Source organism: Gasterosteus aculeatus, chromosome 7 (genome assembly GCF_964276395.1).
Source record: "Gasterosteus aculeatus chromosome 7, fGasAcu3.hap1.1, whole genome shotgun sequence".
NCBI lineage: Eukaryota > Metazoa > Chordata > Actinopteri > Perciformes > Gasterosteidae > Gasterosteus > Gasterosteus aculeatus.
Window position 1 is genome coordinate 11,557,823 of NC_135694.1, and position 14,092 is coordinate 11,571,914.

Consider the following 14,092-nt stretch of genomic DNA (forward strand, 5'->3'; position numbering starts at 1 on the left):
TGGTGACGATGGTAAACAGAAGTCATCATCAATGTCTGTGTTTATCCAATTATAAAACACTAACATTTAAATCTTGTTTCAGCGAATGTAACTGTGTTGTTTTTTCATTTGTTTGGAAATCATGAGCCTCCTGTGACCTCTACAGACCTGTAATTCACCCACATGTCAGCCGTGCATTACTTCCAATCATCTCAGCTCCATAGCATGTTACGCGTTGAACCTCGTGACACAAAGTGGTCACAAAGCTGTCAGTTATCACTAGATTGGCAAACTGTATTTGTATCATTTCCACCGTCGTACAAATTTGGATATGTGACCCTTCATGGTAGAATCAATGTGCCCCCATAAAGTCATCTGTTAATACACACCACCGAAGGAACTTTACAACTATGGGGTCTAGAGTGCAGTTCTGTTTATGGTCAATGATAAACACAACATATCCTTATTTGCAGGCATCCAAGGTCAAAACTGTTTAAAATCATTTACACAAAAGAACCATGATGATAAGAATGCAAATCGAGGCCCTGGCTCAGGACAAAATACAAGTATACTAAATGTTCCGAAATATAATATATATATATATATCATAATATAATATCACACCAGTGTGAACGGAGCCTGACAGAAGTGAGGATCAAGAGGAATGTAATCTCAGGGTCTTGCACAGCGCGGTAGTCTGGATCAGACACAAAACCAGCAATTGGTCAATCATCGCAGTGGGGCAACATGCACGATATGGTTCCGGTGTTCTTTTCACATCCTTGTTTCACAGTCAAATTTTTGTCCAGCAGATCGATTATCTCCGCACCCCTTGGGGTTCTCGTTCTGAAGACACCTTTGTGAGAAGGGCTGAAGGTAGGATATGGAAAGAAACGTGCCCCTTTATGATTCATGTCCTGTGCCCTACTCGCTCTTCTTCTTGGGTTCTGGGGAGCAGTTCCAGTAGATGAGAAGTTGCAGGGCGATGATGCCGTTACAGGAGGAGGAGATGACGTAGGTGAGGGCCATCAGAGAGTCTCCAGTTTCCTGCAAGAAGGCAATATGGCTCAAGATGATTCACCTTAAACACAGGCTGTCAATACGAGTGTATCTTCAACACATTACAGAAGAAAAACACACAGTCCGCTTACCTGTAGTGAGGTGAAGATGCGAGCGAGAGATCCAGCAAACAGCAGGAAGACAGAGACAGCGGACAGCTGGCCAGTGTGCCCATTACGGAAGTTAGAGGCCGCCTGGATCAGCTGAGATACCCGCACACACACAATAGTTAACTCAGTGACAAATATTATTAATTTTACAAAAGAAAAAAAAAGATCTTAATATAAAAACACAATGGGGCGGCACTGATGAGTAGACTGAAATGTCGTCCGCCAAATATGATATTGGATGAATTACATACTACTATAGATGTAGCAGACTTGTGTGCCTACCCTGCCAACGATGATGGCTGGCATGTTAGAGGCCTGTAATGAGGTAACCACTGACATTGGAGTGGCAGGAGAAAGCAAGAGGAGCAGCAGGACAAAATACACAGCCAGGAACAGGAGACCTGGGAGAGAAGAGACAAACACTGATCGGAGGCCCTCAACAACTCTCTTAAACGCTAGAGGTTATCCTTCACATCAGTGACCAACATTCACACCACTCACGCACACACGTGGTCACAGCTACGGGAACCTTTTGGGGTTAAGTGTCTTCCCTGAGGACACATTGACATGGACTAGTGAAGGCAGGGATTGAACTGCCAGTCCTCTAATTGAAAGACAAACCTGCGCTACCTCTGAACCACCATCTTCAGTCAGTGAGTCTTGTTAAAGGTGCTAAATCCGACATTAAGAGCACTATATTGTGGTATAGGTATTAGCGGTGTAAAGAAATAGTGGAATTAATTCTTCCCGAGTAGAAAAGGTAGCCGCTCCCGGCCACGCCTGCCCTTTAGGGAACAATAGTCATGTGAGCGTCCACTTTTAGGTAAACACTGTTAGCTCTGTCAACTCTCTAGCTGCTGTTTGCACCATTAACGGCTAACCGTCAGCTGAGAGACGCTCGGAGGCAAGTGTGTCGCTGAGTAAGCACACATTTACACTAGGGACGTTTTTTCTTCTCTACAACACAGATAAAGCGGATAAAGACAATGAGGGTGTTTGTTAATGAAGAGATTCTAGTTAGTTGGTATTTTACCAACTTAAATACAAATCCCTCGTTTTTCAAACTAAGAAGCAATCAAGTCAAGTGCAGTCGTGTGATTACATCTTCAATGCTATTTACATTTGTGTTGAGTTTTCTTTGAGTGCTTTCGCCTTGTCTGACGTTGGATTCTATGGTTGTTTGTGTACTTATCTATGCCAAAACGCTTCAAAAAACAAATATGACGGAGCAACTGGTGGCGTCAGTACTGGCTCTAAACACGAAGCTCTAATTTGCATCACGAGCGACAGTTGGCCGTGAATGCAGTCGTACCTCTGCTGGTTCTTCCTCCATAGTGCTGAATGAGGAAGCCAATGGCGACTGTCTGCAGCATGAGGAACAGAGCCTCCCCCCAAGCACTGGGGAAACATTTCACAGTTACACAACTTCCTGCTTAACATATGAAAGACAGCACCCAAAGCCCTCATGTATATCTCCACTTCACAGAGTTGATTTTGCATTTTGTCCCAACCTGAAGGGGAACTTGTTGGCGATACTGTAGGCCATGGTTCCTGTGATGGCCAGCAGCTCCAGCAGCACAGTGTGGAAGCTCAGCCCCTCGGCGCTCTTTGCCCCCATCAGCTTTAAGATCTGAGGCAGCTTCACTGTAAACAACCAGGAAGGAGAAGTGGTGGAAGCAGATCAGTTATCAAACAACATTCAAGCTCTCACATAATTGCACTAACTAAAGAACCCATAAAAACACATCGGACGGAATAATCTCAAAGAGAAGAGGAAAAGTGTTTTACCCATCACTGATCCCAAGATGATGCCGATGCCCAGGCCTTTGCTGAGTAAAATCTTCAGACATGGTACTGCAACGAAACATTAAAAAAGAAAAATGAATAAAGAATAAATGTCATCCCATCAAAGTTAACACATTTAATCAGTCACCAAAACAAATGTTGCGCAAACACTTTTATGGATGATTTACATCAGTGGATGAATTTTCATGTGGTGCTCTGGTCAGCCACACTTCAACACTAAGAAGATGTCACATGTTCATCTTTTGCACAGCAGGTACATGAGAAAGAGGGTGAAAATTCAAGAAGCAATGCTATGCAATGTTATGAAGAGGAAGTGTATCCCAATTGAACACCTACTTGATGCAACAGCCTATACTTTGTAAGGGCAGCAGCAGTATGCACTAAAAGTAAAGAGCATGTGCTTTAGAACACAGCTAGTTAGAGTAACATATTAACACGAGATGCATCTAATTGCTTGATTAAAATCAGTCAGCATTTTGGCTTCTACGATGTGTTCAGTCTTATACATCGACACATTCATTCTGAGCAGAAATAATCTGAAGAGTTTGTGTCACTCTCAGAGATTTAACCCCACAATGTCAAAATAACCAGAATGCTGTTTTTTTTAAAGGTTCAACACTATCAGACCAGCTGACGTTTTCTCTTAATATGTTCTTTTTCTTCACAATAGATTTATGTCATTAATGCTTGATGCTTGATATCGGCAAATATTCATAACAGGCAAATATTCGGCCAAAGAAAACGGATTTTGTCATGGTAAAAGGTTGCTTGATTCTTATTAAATAGCTGAAGCTGCCCTGCTCCTCTAACTTGACGTTGAACGTTAGCAACGTCAACACGACAGCTGGTTCATGACGTTACACATTGAGCAAGACATCTACCGAGTGCCTTTTCGGTCACTCAGTTCTGGGTTTTTAACTACAAATGAGCCACTTGCCGTCCAGGAAGTTGAAATTGAGAAAGAACTCGTCGTAGCATGATTCTGGCATAAAATATGTCAACAACAGCCCTTTGAAAGGGTCCATAAAGGATGAGCCTTCAATCAAAACAGCTTCTTCCGCCATCGCTGAGATAGATGTGACGTGCGTTCAATGAGTAACACAAAAAGAGCTCCGCCGGATCGTGTTGCAACACCGAGGTTCCGCTATTTGAGCACAAAGATGAGCTCGAGGGTTTGTTTGGAAAGGTAATTTACTCTGAATATGTGCCTACAGATCACTAGTTTAAAATTACTGTTACAAATGTACTGAGTGATGTAACTGTTAGAATTAATGGTGATATGACTTACAACATCTGACTACTTTTAAATTGGTTTTCTTACAAATATAACTGTGTAAAGTGGAAAATTCAGAAAAAGATACCGCTTAGTGGAAATTATTGTTTAATACCGTTTTTTTTAATAACTTGAACTGTTTACACAAAATATTTACTTTGTATTTGGTAATCTTCTATAAAATCTTTATCTATCTATAAAGCTCTTTCTCTCATCCCATCCTTCAGCCTCCACCTGCCTGCTTTGCCAAAAGGCACCTCAGCAGGGAACGAGCTTATTGATCAAATTATTCATTATTCAAGTATGTTCAAAGGTGTCCTTCTACATACTACCTGCCAAGAACGAGATATTGGTCTTGTGAGATGGGAAACAATATGACACATATTCAGTGATAATTCGATGCTTTCATCAAACCCTCATGTCATCATATTATATGTTTAGTTAACATGGAATTCACTGAAACTGGGATTATTCCACGGTGCCCAGTTGGAAAAACAGCTTTTCTCCAGGGCTTGCTGCTATAGGGAAAGCAGTGTTTAATTCATGTTTTTCTTTCAACTCTGATCAGAGGTGTTGAGTGAGTCACATACAGTGGCTGTAGTGTTTGGCTATATTGCATTCGAGTAGTAAGCTGCCAAAATAAGAATACCTGCTTTGTAGTAAGTCCGCAGTTATAATTCAGGTAGCAGCTCCTATACGAGCCTCTAAAACACTGGCAAATTATTCACGCTGGCTTCTTGGTCAGAAGAACAATAGGAGATGGGATGCATTAGAAAGTAGTGGACTGCTTGAAGGATGAATATATCATTGAATATGATACACATCTTTTTTATTCAGGGTTGTTCCTTTTCATTTATTATCAATACCATAATGACATAATCCTATAAACATATCGACAGTATGGATCACACACACCACCAGGTGGCGGTGTGCACCTTCTCGTTAGTAACAGCAGAAGAAGAAGGTGCTCGCAGCGGTCTATTGCATGTCAGAGGTACGAGGCAGAGCGAGAAGTCCTGAGTAAGGGGCTGAGAGAGCTGGAAGAGGTAAATATAAGCAATATACTGAAGAAGGGCTTTAGGGACAAGTGTTGGGAACTGCTTTTGGCATATTTAGAAAATACAAGACTAATGAATAGGATTTGAGAGTTGTTTTTGTTTTTGATTTGGTTTAGTTCTAGTAGAGGTTTAATTTTCTTAAGTCCACACTCCAGATCAGTGGGTGGCGGTAATGCACCCGAAAGCTGTTTGCCAACCGCCATAAAAAGCAAAAGAAGAAGAAGCGGTCTATGGCCGATATGGAGCCCACAGACAGTAAAGGGCTCTGTGCCGACTTTCAAACAGTCCCTTTCTCTGAGTCCCAGGCGGACTTCCCCGGTCAGCCGTACTCCGTGTCCGTCCTCAAAGCCGGATACTGTCTCCCTCAGACCGACGGGACGTTTAGAGCTGACGGGACCATCACCCTCATAACGGGACCCAGGACCATCCTGGTGGACACCGGCGGGCCGTGGGACCGCAGCTTCCTCCTATCGACGCTAAAGAAGAGGGGCCTGGAACCCGGGGACATTGACGTGGTAGTGGGGACTCACGGACACTCGGACCACATCGGGAACCTGAGTCTTTTCCCGACGGCGGTGATGATGGTGGGGTATGACGTCAGCGAAGGGGACGCGTACCGGCCCAGCAGGCTGGCAGAGGGGCTCGCGCACACTATTGACGAGCATGTGAGTATCTCTGATGCGTTAAAGGGGAACGTAGTTTAAAGTCACTAAAACACATGGGCCTCTCTCTAACTAAACTAATAACTTTACATGGAATACAAATAGAATCCTCAATTAACAACGTATTTAACCAGTAACGTTGACGTTAATCGCATTGTGCTCTCAAAAGTGTGTCAGAACAAGACATTTTAAAAACACACAAGGCCGTCTACGAGCGTGCAGCCTGTGCTGGAATAAATATAACAAAAGTCATGTGTCATGGTTCTTTTGTTTAAGTTTTGTTTGTAATATGCTGCAGGTTTGCGTCTCCTCCCTCCCACAGGTGTCCGTCGTTCCCTGTCCAGGTCACACAGGACAAGACGTCAGCGTCCAAGTGACGGGAACCTCAGTGGGCACGGTGCTTGTTGCCGGGGACTTATTTGAGTGCTGCTCAGACGAGGACAGCTGGCGGGACTTGAGCATGGACACTGCAGTGCAGCAGGTCAGCCGGCAGCAGGCGCTGCGCACCGCTGATGTCATCATTCCAGGACATGGACTCCCTTTCCGAGTCCTCAGGAAGTGATGAACCATTTCTATCGGTTGATCGTGTTTCAAATAATACAACATACTGTACAGAGAAACATACGTTTCATTTGATCACTTTGAAAGGGAGCACCCGAGACTGCATATCTGTTTCTATCTAAGAAACAAAGTCAAGTCACTCACTACGCCTTTTTTTAAGTGTGATATTTTATGTTTAAAGTCGCTTTCTTTTTTATATTGGATGATCTTAATATTTCAAATGGTCTTTAAGTATACAAACAAAAGAAAACAATATCAAATTGTAGCTATTGTTTAATATAAATCTGTAAATTTGAGTTGGCGGCTTTATTTAATTTACATATATATATATATATATATATATATATATATATATATATAAAAGTATAAAAACAGACCAATCCGTATTTCTGCTTAATGTAACAATACGTGCTAACTTTTATAATACAGTTTTTAATGGGTGTGCCTGTAGTGATAAACTGGTACCTGTAAATCCATAAAAGTGATCTAATCTAAGGCAACCCTTTCCGCATTATGACTAAGTAAGGATACCTCATGGTGAGGCATCAACCAGGAGAATGCTCCGTTACACCCCGCCCTCCTAATAATGTGACACCACTTTTCCCACCAAAGTTAGTGCCTAAATGAACTTGAGTGTAAAAAAACATGGCAGAAACAGGCAATTCTAATCGCTAGTTTAGTTTAAACAGCTATTTTGCTTCCACAACTTTTAAACAGAGTGAAAAGAACACTAAACTAACTACTTATTTTTCCTCAATTCAGCAGTTAGCGATTGATAATGTCACATTGAAAAATCATATATTGTTTTACTATAAGCAATTGACGGGGGGAGTTCCCTGATGAATTCTATTAGTTAAAATCAGTTCCCTGTTTTCTCTATTTTCTCCCTTATGACCCCCAAATAATGGCAACAGTCAACATCAATGCATTTGAATAGCAGGACTAGTAATAAGATTGTATCAATTGAATTTAATAATACAAACCAAGATTTGTTTATGTGTCTTTGGTTTAATGACCATATGTTTCTTATTAAATCAATGGACCCTTACCGTTCCATTGTTGTACTACTCTGTATGTGTGCTGCTCAGTTTTAAAAAGGGGGATCGCCCCTGGAAGTGTCCTGTTCTTCATCTAACATCATGACACATGCTCTTATCATCTAAGACACTGTACTGTAGTCACGCCAAGTGTGTGCGTGGGTGTCAGAGCACCGTCAGAGTGGTAGTACCAGGTACGGACAAGAAGGACTTTATGACGTCACCATAAAGCGCCAATGGCCTGTTCCTGCTAGTGAGAGGTCCAAAAATGCCGATCAGGTATATTTAAAGCATGTAAAGTAAAAAACGCATCACTACCATTCTTATGATATTCATGAGTATAGCAATTTACATTTTTCCTGTCAGGTCTCAAATACACCATATAGTTGCTGCTTTTATTCCTCTTGCACTATATTGTCTTATTTGTGTTGTTGTCCATTGTCTAACTGTCTGCTGTTGTGCACCAACCGCCAAGTCAAACTCGGAAAGTTAATCTTCAAAGGTGAGCGTGTTAACGTCAGAGTCTAAACTCCAGGGTCAATTGATTATTAACTCACTCAGCGAAAAATAACTTTCTGTTATTACCTTGGAAATATGCTAAAAATACTCTTGACTCCAATGAAAATGTCCATTCCCGCAGCTTATCGTTGAGTCCTGTTCCTTGACCTTTGACCAGTTCGGCAGGTACAGTATAAACTCATTTACTCATTTACTACAAAAGAGGAATGAATACACTGCAGCCGTGTCCCCATCTCCCCTCTTTAGGGCGGGGCTACCTCGTGATTGACATGTTGCTGTCACAGGGTTTTCCGTTTTGGGAACTGTCCGTGTTTTAGTCTTACTCCTTCTGACCCTCTCCGCAGGTCGCCTAAAGATGTGCTAGCCCCACCATCTCGTGTGTTACTTTAGTGGTCTAATATCAGGTATAGAATCAATCAATCTTAAACCAAACGTTTCTACGGATGTCAGTTATTGAGCCTGCAACGGACTATTTCAGGGCTGGTTTGTAGCCTTGTGCCACTGAAGCAGTGGTTTGCTCGCTACCAGTAAAGAGAAGTGACAAGTCAGTATTCAGTACAGAGTCAATACAAAAGTGTTATCCACAGCAACGGTGACATGTCCTTGAGCTTATAGTCATAAATTAGCACAACAAATACTAGGCTAACGGATCGGGCCATTCGCAACATTAGCTGTCACAGACAGACGAATCACAGATACACACCAGTCACACATGATCACCGGCAGACGTCCCAGGGGTGGAGATAAATATGGAATATATATATTTATAGTTCTCAGGACTTGATAATGATAAGCACCATGCTTATCATTAATAATCCAACGTCACTGGGTTTTAAGGTCAGTTCAACTGCTGAGCCATGCTGAGGATGTTCCGATGGAAAGAGACTCATCGATCAAACTCCATGGCTTTGTTTTTGAGTCTGTGTGAATGCGCATCCCCAACAGATGTTAAAGTTAAAGTCCATTTGCACACTCCCTACACTTACACATTTGAATACGAGGCCATAATGATAAGATAATCAAATCAGATCCACACACACACACACACAGACACAGACTTGCAATGCTGCAGACTGGAAGTCATTCATCTGTGTTGTCATAACAGATACTTCTTGTTCAGGTTAAGCAAATATGATTGATCTGCTGTGTGTTAAAGAACACACGGTGTCAGAGGCTCTGACCCGGAGGAGGGGATGTGGCTCAGCTGGATCCGTAACGGTGAGGACCCCATGTAATCTGCAGCCTGTGTGTAAAAAAGGAAACCTCAACGTGACCTCTGGGGGCTTTTGTTGAACCAGTGCCTCCCTTGTTCACTTGTCATCTTTTCACTGTCTCCATCTGACGGCATAAAGGATCAACACAGACAGAAAGCGTTTTGTTGTGTAATAAGTTGCATACTCAAAATTAATAATAGTTATAAATAAATATATATAAAATTATGAAATGCTAAAAGTTCTTCAAAGTTTACTGGAGAAGGAGGTCAGACGCAGTGCAATAAGTACAAGGACAGTGTGTTTTAAACTCTGTTCCCCAGCACATGGAATGACGGTAAATATATATATATATATATATATATATATATATATATACATATATATATATATATATATATATCAACTCAAATGTGTTACTTATTTTTATTACTTCAGTAAATATATACATTTTACAATATGAAAACTAGTATACACATAACGATATGAGAAATATTATATGTTAGCCATAGCTAGCATTGTACACAGAACCGTTTCAGTGACAGCTTCAGTCAATTTCCTCGTCCTTGTTTCTGCACAATATGCTTTTGAGTCTGTTCATATATCTTTGATCTGTGATCAGTGGTGGAATGTAGCTAATCACTTTGGTCCACTATGTTTATCTGACAGCTCTTTTCCCAGAGACAGATTTTTTGCACTGAATGTTCAGCTGAAACAATGAGTTGTTTGTTTTAGAAAAGAGAAATAAATTATGGTTTAAATCCTTTTTCGTGTAAACATCAAATTGTTCCAGCTTCACTTACTTTTACTCTTTTATAATGTTGCTGATATTTAAGGCTTATGTAACTTTGGACTCTGGGTATTGTTTCTCAATTTTTTCTTGAGTAGCCGCACTAACAGTTTAAATAGCAGTGCTGACAGCGCTCGAGGTGTAACGTGAGGGGGAACCAGCGGACGGACCCCCTAGGGCAGAACAGAGCACTGGTACTCTGGTACTGGTACTGGCACACTCAGGTTCCACTGAAAACCCGAATATGTCAACAAAGCCCGCGGAAGCTCCGATAACAACAAACCCGGAGGGAGTTTAAACCTAAATCTTTGAGTAGAAATTAGTGGTTTGTTGTTAACATTATTTCTATGGATGTCGGTAATAGCACTTTCAGTAGTTCAAAACAAACTCCACCTCAACAAACTGCAATTAAATCTTGCTTTTCCAAAATCCTGATTATGTTTCCGATATATACTTGACATGTCAAGTCATGTCAAGTCATTTTATTTTGTATAGCCCATAATCGCAAATTACAAATTTGCCTCAGAGGGCTTTACAGTCTGTACACATACAACATCCTCTGCCCCGAAACCCACCATCGGCACAGGAAAAACTCCCCAAAAAATGAAAAAACCCTTACAAGAGGGAAAAAAGGGAAGAAACCTTAGGGAGAACATCAGAGGAGGGATCCCACTCCCGGGATGGACAGACTACAATGGATGCCATGTGTACAGAATGAACAATGTATAATACATGCAATTCCTATGACAGAAATGATTCAAGTAATTGTGAGTAGTAAGCCAGGCGCACAGCAGGACCACTGCAGGGGCAACCACCATCAGATAGAACCCCAATCCACAGAAGCCTGTGGGGAGGGAGAGCACAGAGATTTTAGGAGAGGGTAATGTCGGTTCATGAGTAAAGTAATATGATTAATATCTAAAATAATGATGATGATGATGATGGCAGCAGCAGGCGTCAGCATTGCCACGGTAGGTGTCAGGACCAGGGTCCCGAAGGAACCACGATCTACGGAGACCTGATAGGGAAGAAAGCACAAAAAAAAACTCCCGGAAAGAAGCTGAATTAGTCATGTGCATTAATAAAACTTGAATTATGGTAGAACGAGAGCGTGAGAGAGGAGCTTGGTGTGTCCTAAGAATTCCCCCGGCATTCTAAGCCTATAGCAGCTTAACTAAGGGCTGGTCCGGGCTAACCTGAGCCAGCCCTAACTATAGGCAGAATCAAAGAGGAACGTTTTAAGTTTTACTTTAAAAGAGCTGACCGAATCTGCCCCCCGGACTGAAAGTGGAACCTGGTTCCACAAAAGAGGAGCTTGATAACTGAAGGCTCTGGCCCCCAGCCTACTTTTTAAAACCATAGGAACAACAAGTAACCCAGCATCTATGGAGCGCAGCTGCCTTGTAGGGCAATACGGTGTTACAAGCTCTTGAAGATACAACGGTGCCTCACCAGCAAGTGCCTTGTAGGTGAGGAGAAGTACCTTAAAATCTATTCTTGATTTAACAGGGAGCCAGTGCAGAGAAGTTAATACAGGAGTGATATGATCCCTTTTCTTAGTTCTTGTTAATACACGTACTGCAGCATTCTGAATCAACTGGAGAGGCTTAAGAGATTTACAAGAGCAGCCTGATAACAAAGAACTACAGTAGTCCAGTCTGGAAGTGACAAACGCATGAACTAATTTTTCTGCATCACTTTGAGACAGGAAGTTCCTGATTTTTGATATGTTACGTAGATGAAAATAGGCAGTCCTTGAAGTCTTCTTTATATGCGAGTTGAAGGTCATATCCTGGTCGAAGAGAACTCCCAGATTCCTGACGGTGCTGCTGGGTACCAGAGCAATTCCATCCATAAAAACTGTATCACGTGACAGCTGGCTTCGAAGGCGCTCTGGGCCTATCAGGATAACTTCAGTTTTTTCTGAGTTTAGCATCAGGAAGTTGCCGGTCATCCAAGTTTTGATGTCTCCAAGACATTCTTGAAGTCTAACTAACTGGTCCGTCTCTTCTGGCTTGATCGACAGATACAGTTGAGTATCGTCTGCATAACAATGGAAGTTTATGCGGTGTTTCCTGATAAGATCGCCCAAAGGAAGCATATAGAGGGTAAATAAAATTGGTCCAAGTACAGAACCTTGTGGGACTCCGTGACCAACATTGGTGGTCTTTGAGGATTCCCCGTTTACAAGCACAAACTGGGATTGGTCCGATAGGTAGGATTTAAACCAGCTGAGTGCAGTTCCTTTGATACCAATTAAATGTTCTAGTCTCTGCAACAGGATACAATGGTCTATGGTATCAAATGCGGCACTGAGGTCCAGCAAGACAACAAAGGAGATGAGTCCTTGGTCCGATGCAAGTAGAAGATCATTCGTAATTTTCACCAGTGCTGTTTCTGTACTGTGATGCACGCGAAATCCTGACTGGAAATCCTCGAACAAAGCATTGTTTTGTAGAAAGTCACATAATTGATTTGCGACGGATTTCTCAAGGATCTTAGAGAGGAAGGGAAGATTAGAGATAGGTCTGTAGTTAGCCAACACCTCTGGAGCAAGAGTAGCTTTCTTAGGGAGAGGTTTAATTACAGCTACCTTGAAGGACTGTGGTACATGTCCTGTCAACAAAGACAGATTCATAATATCTAATAAGGATGTGCTAACTAAAGGAAAAACTTCCTTAAGCAGTTTGGTCGGAATCGGATCCAAGAGACAAGTAGAAGATTTAGACTTTGAAAATAAAGAAGTCAGTTGATCAAGGTTGATGGAAGAGAAGGCATCCAAACAGGCATCAGGGCCCACTGCTGCATCCAAGGTTCCTACATCGGAGGACAGGTCGCCACTGGTTGAAGGCAGGAGACCATCAATTTTCTCTTTGATAGTCAGAATCTTATCATTGAAGAAGTTCATGAAGTCGTTACTAGTGAGGTCCAAAAGGAATACACGGCTCGACAGAGCTGTGACTCTCTGTCAGTCGGGCTACAGTGCTGAAGAGAAACCTGGAGTTGTTTTTATTTTTCTCTATTAATGATGAGTAATAAGATGCTCTTGCGTTACGGAGAGCCTTCTTATACGTTTTAAGGCTGTCTTGCCAAACTAGCCTAGATCCTTCTGATTTGGTGGAACGCCATAATCGTTCAAGTTTCCGCACAGTTTGCTTTAGGTTCCGTGTTTGAGGGTTATACCACGGAGCAGACTTCCTTCTTGTTGCTATTCTTCTTTCCAGAGGAGCAATAGTATCCAGCGCCACTCTCAAAGAGCCTGTAGCAGTATCGACGAAATTATCGATCTGGGACGGACAGAGGTTCTCACAGGAGTCTTCTTGTATCTTGAGGCAGGGCACTGAACTTAGAGCAGAAGGAATGGCTTCTTTAAATAAGGCTACAGCGGTATCCGATAAGCGTCGACTGTAGAAACCTTTGGCAGGAGGAGGTGGTTCCGATAGTAGAAATTCAAAGGTTATCAGACAATGGTCCGACAGGAGAGGGTTTTGTGGAAAAATTGTTAAATGTTCAATCCCAATCCCATACTCAAGAACCAAGTCGAGAGTGTGGTTAAAACAGTGAGTTGGTTTATTTACACACTGACAGAAACCAATTGAATCTAACAATGATAGGAATGCAGTACTAAGGCTGTCGTTGTCGACATCCACATGAATGTTAAAGTCACCCACAATAATTACCTTGTCCGTTTTAAGGACCAAACTTGGACATAAACTTGTATTGCATATCATGTGTATACTAGATTGTTTTCAAATTGTAAAATGTATATATTTACTGAAGTAATAAAAATAAGTAACACATTTAAGTTGAATTCAGACAGATGATTATTATTAACAACGCATGCACACCAACGTGTGTGTGTGTGTGTGTGTGTGTGTATGTGTGTGTGTTCTGTCAAAGTGATAGTGAAACAGACAAAGGGCCCATTGGTGATTCAGGCTTCATCACAAACAATATAACCCTAAACTCCCAAGAAGTTGTGCCTATATACTTAATGTAATAGGTTTGTTTATTCTCTGGGTTCCAT

The 14,092-nt window shown here is 41.8% G+C and overlaps 2 protein-coding genes across 3 annotated transcripts; one reads left to right on the forward strand and one right to left on the reverse strand.

The window, feature by feature from the left end:
* Positions 1–397: 397 nt before the first annotated feature.
* On the reverse strand, positions 398–4,077 carry mpdu1b (mannose-P-dolichol utilization defect 1b). Its single transcript, XM_040182387.2, has 7 exons — positions 3,892–4,077; positions 2,937–3,002; positions 2,660–2,792; positions 2,461–2,546; positions 1,431–1,549; positions 1,131–1,241; positions 398–1,026 (listed from the first exon to the last, which is right to left on the reverse strand). The coding sequence occupies exons 1-7, from the start codon at positions 4,016–4,018 to the stop codon at positions 904–906; spliced, it is 765 nt and encodes a 254-aa protein (XP_040038321.1). The 5' UTR covers positions 4,019–4,077; the 3' UTR covers positions 398–903.
* A 968-nt stretch (positions 4,078–5,045) lies between these two features.
* On the forward strand, positions 5,046–7,575 carry mblac1 (metallo-beta-lactamase domain containing 1). Of its 2 annotated transcripts, none has more exons than XM_040182388.2 (2): positions 5,046–5,950; positions 6,246–7,575. In XM_040182388.2, the coding sequence occupies exons 1-2, from the start codon at positions 5,516–5,518 to the stop codon at positions 6,507–6,509; spliced, it is 699 nt and encodes a 232-aa protein (XP_040038322.2). In that variant the 5' UTR covers positions 5,046–5,515; the 3' UTR covers positions 6,510–7,575. The 2 variants fall into 2 exon arrangements, with proteins under 2 accessions (XP_040038322.2, XP_040038323.2); XM_040182389.2 differs by having other exon boundaries at positions 6,270–7,575.
* The last annotated feature ends 6,517 nt before the right edge of the window (positions 7,576–14,092 follow it).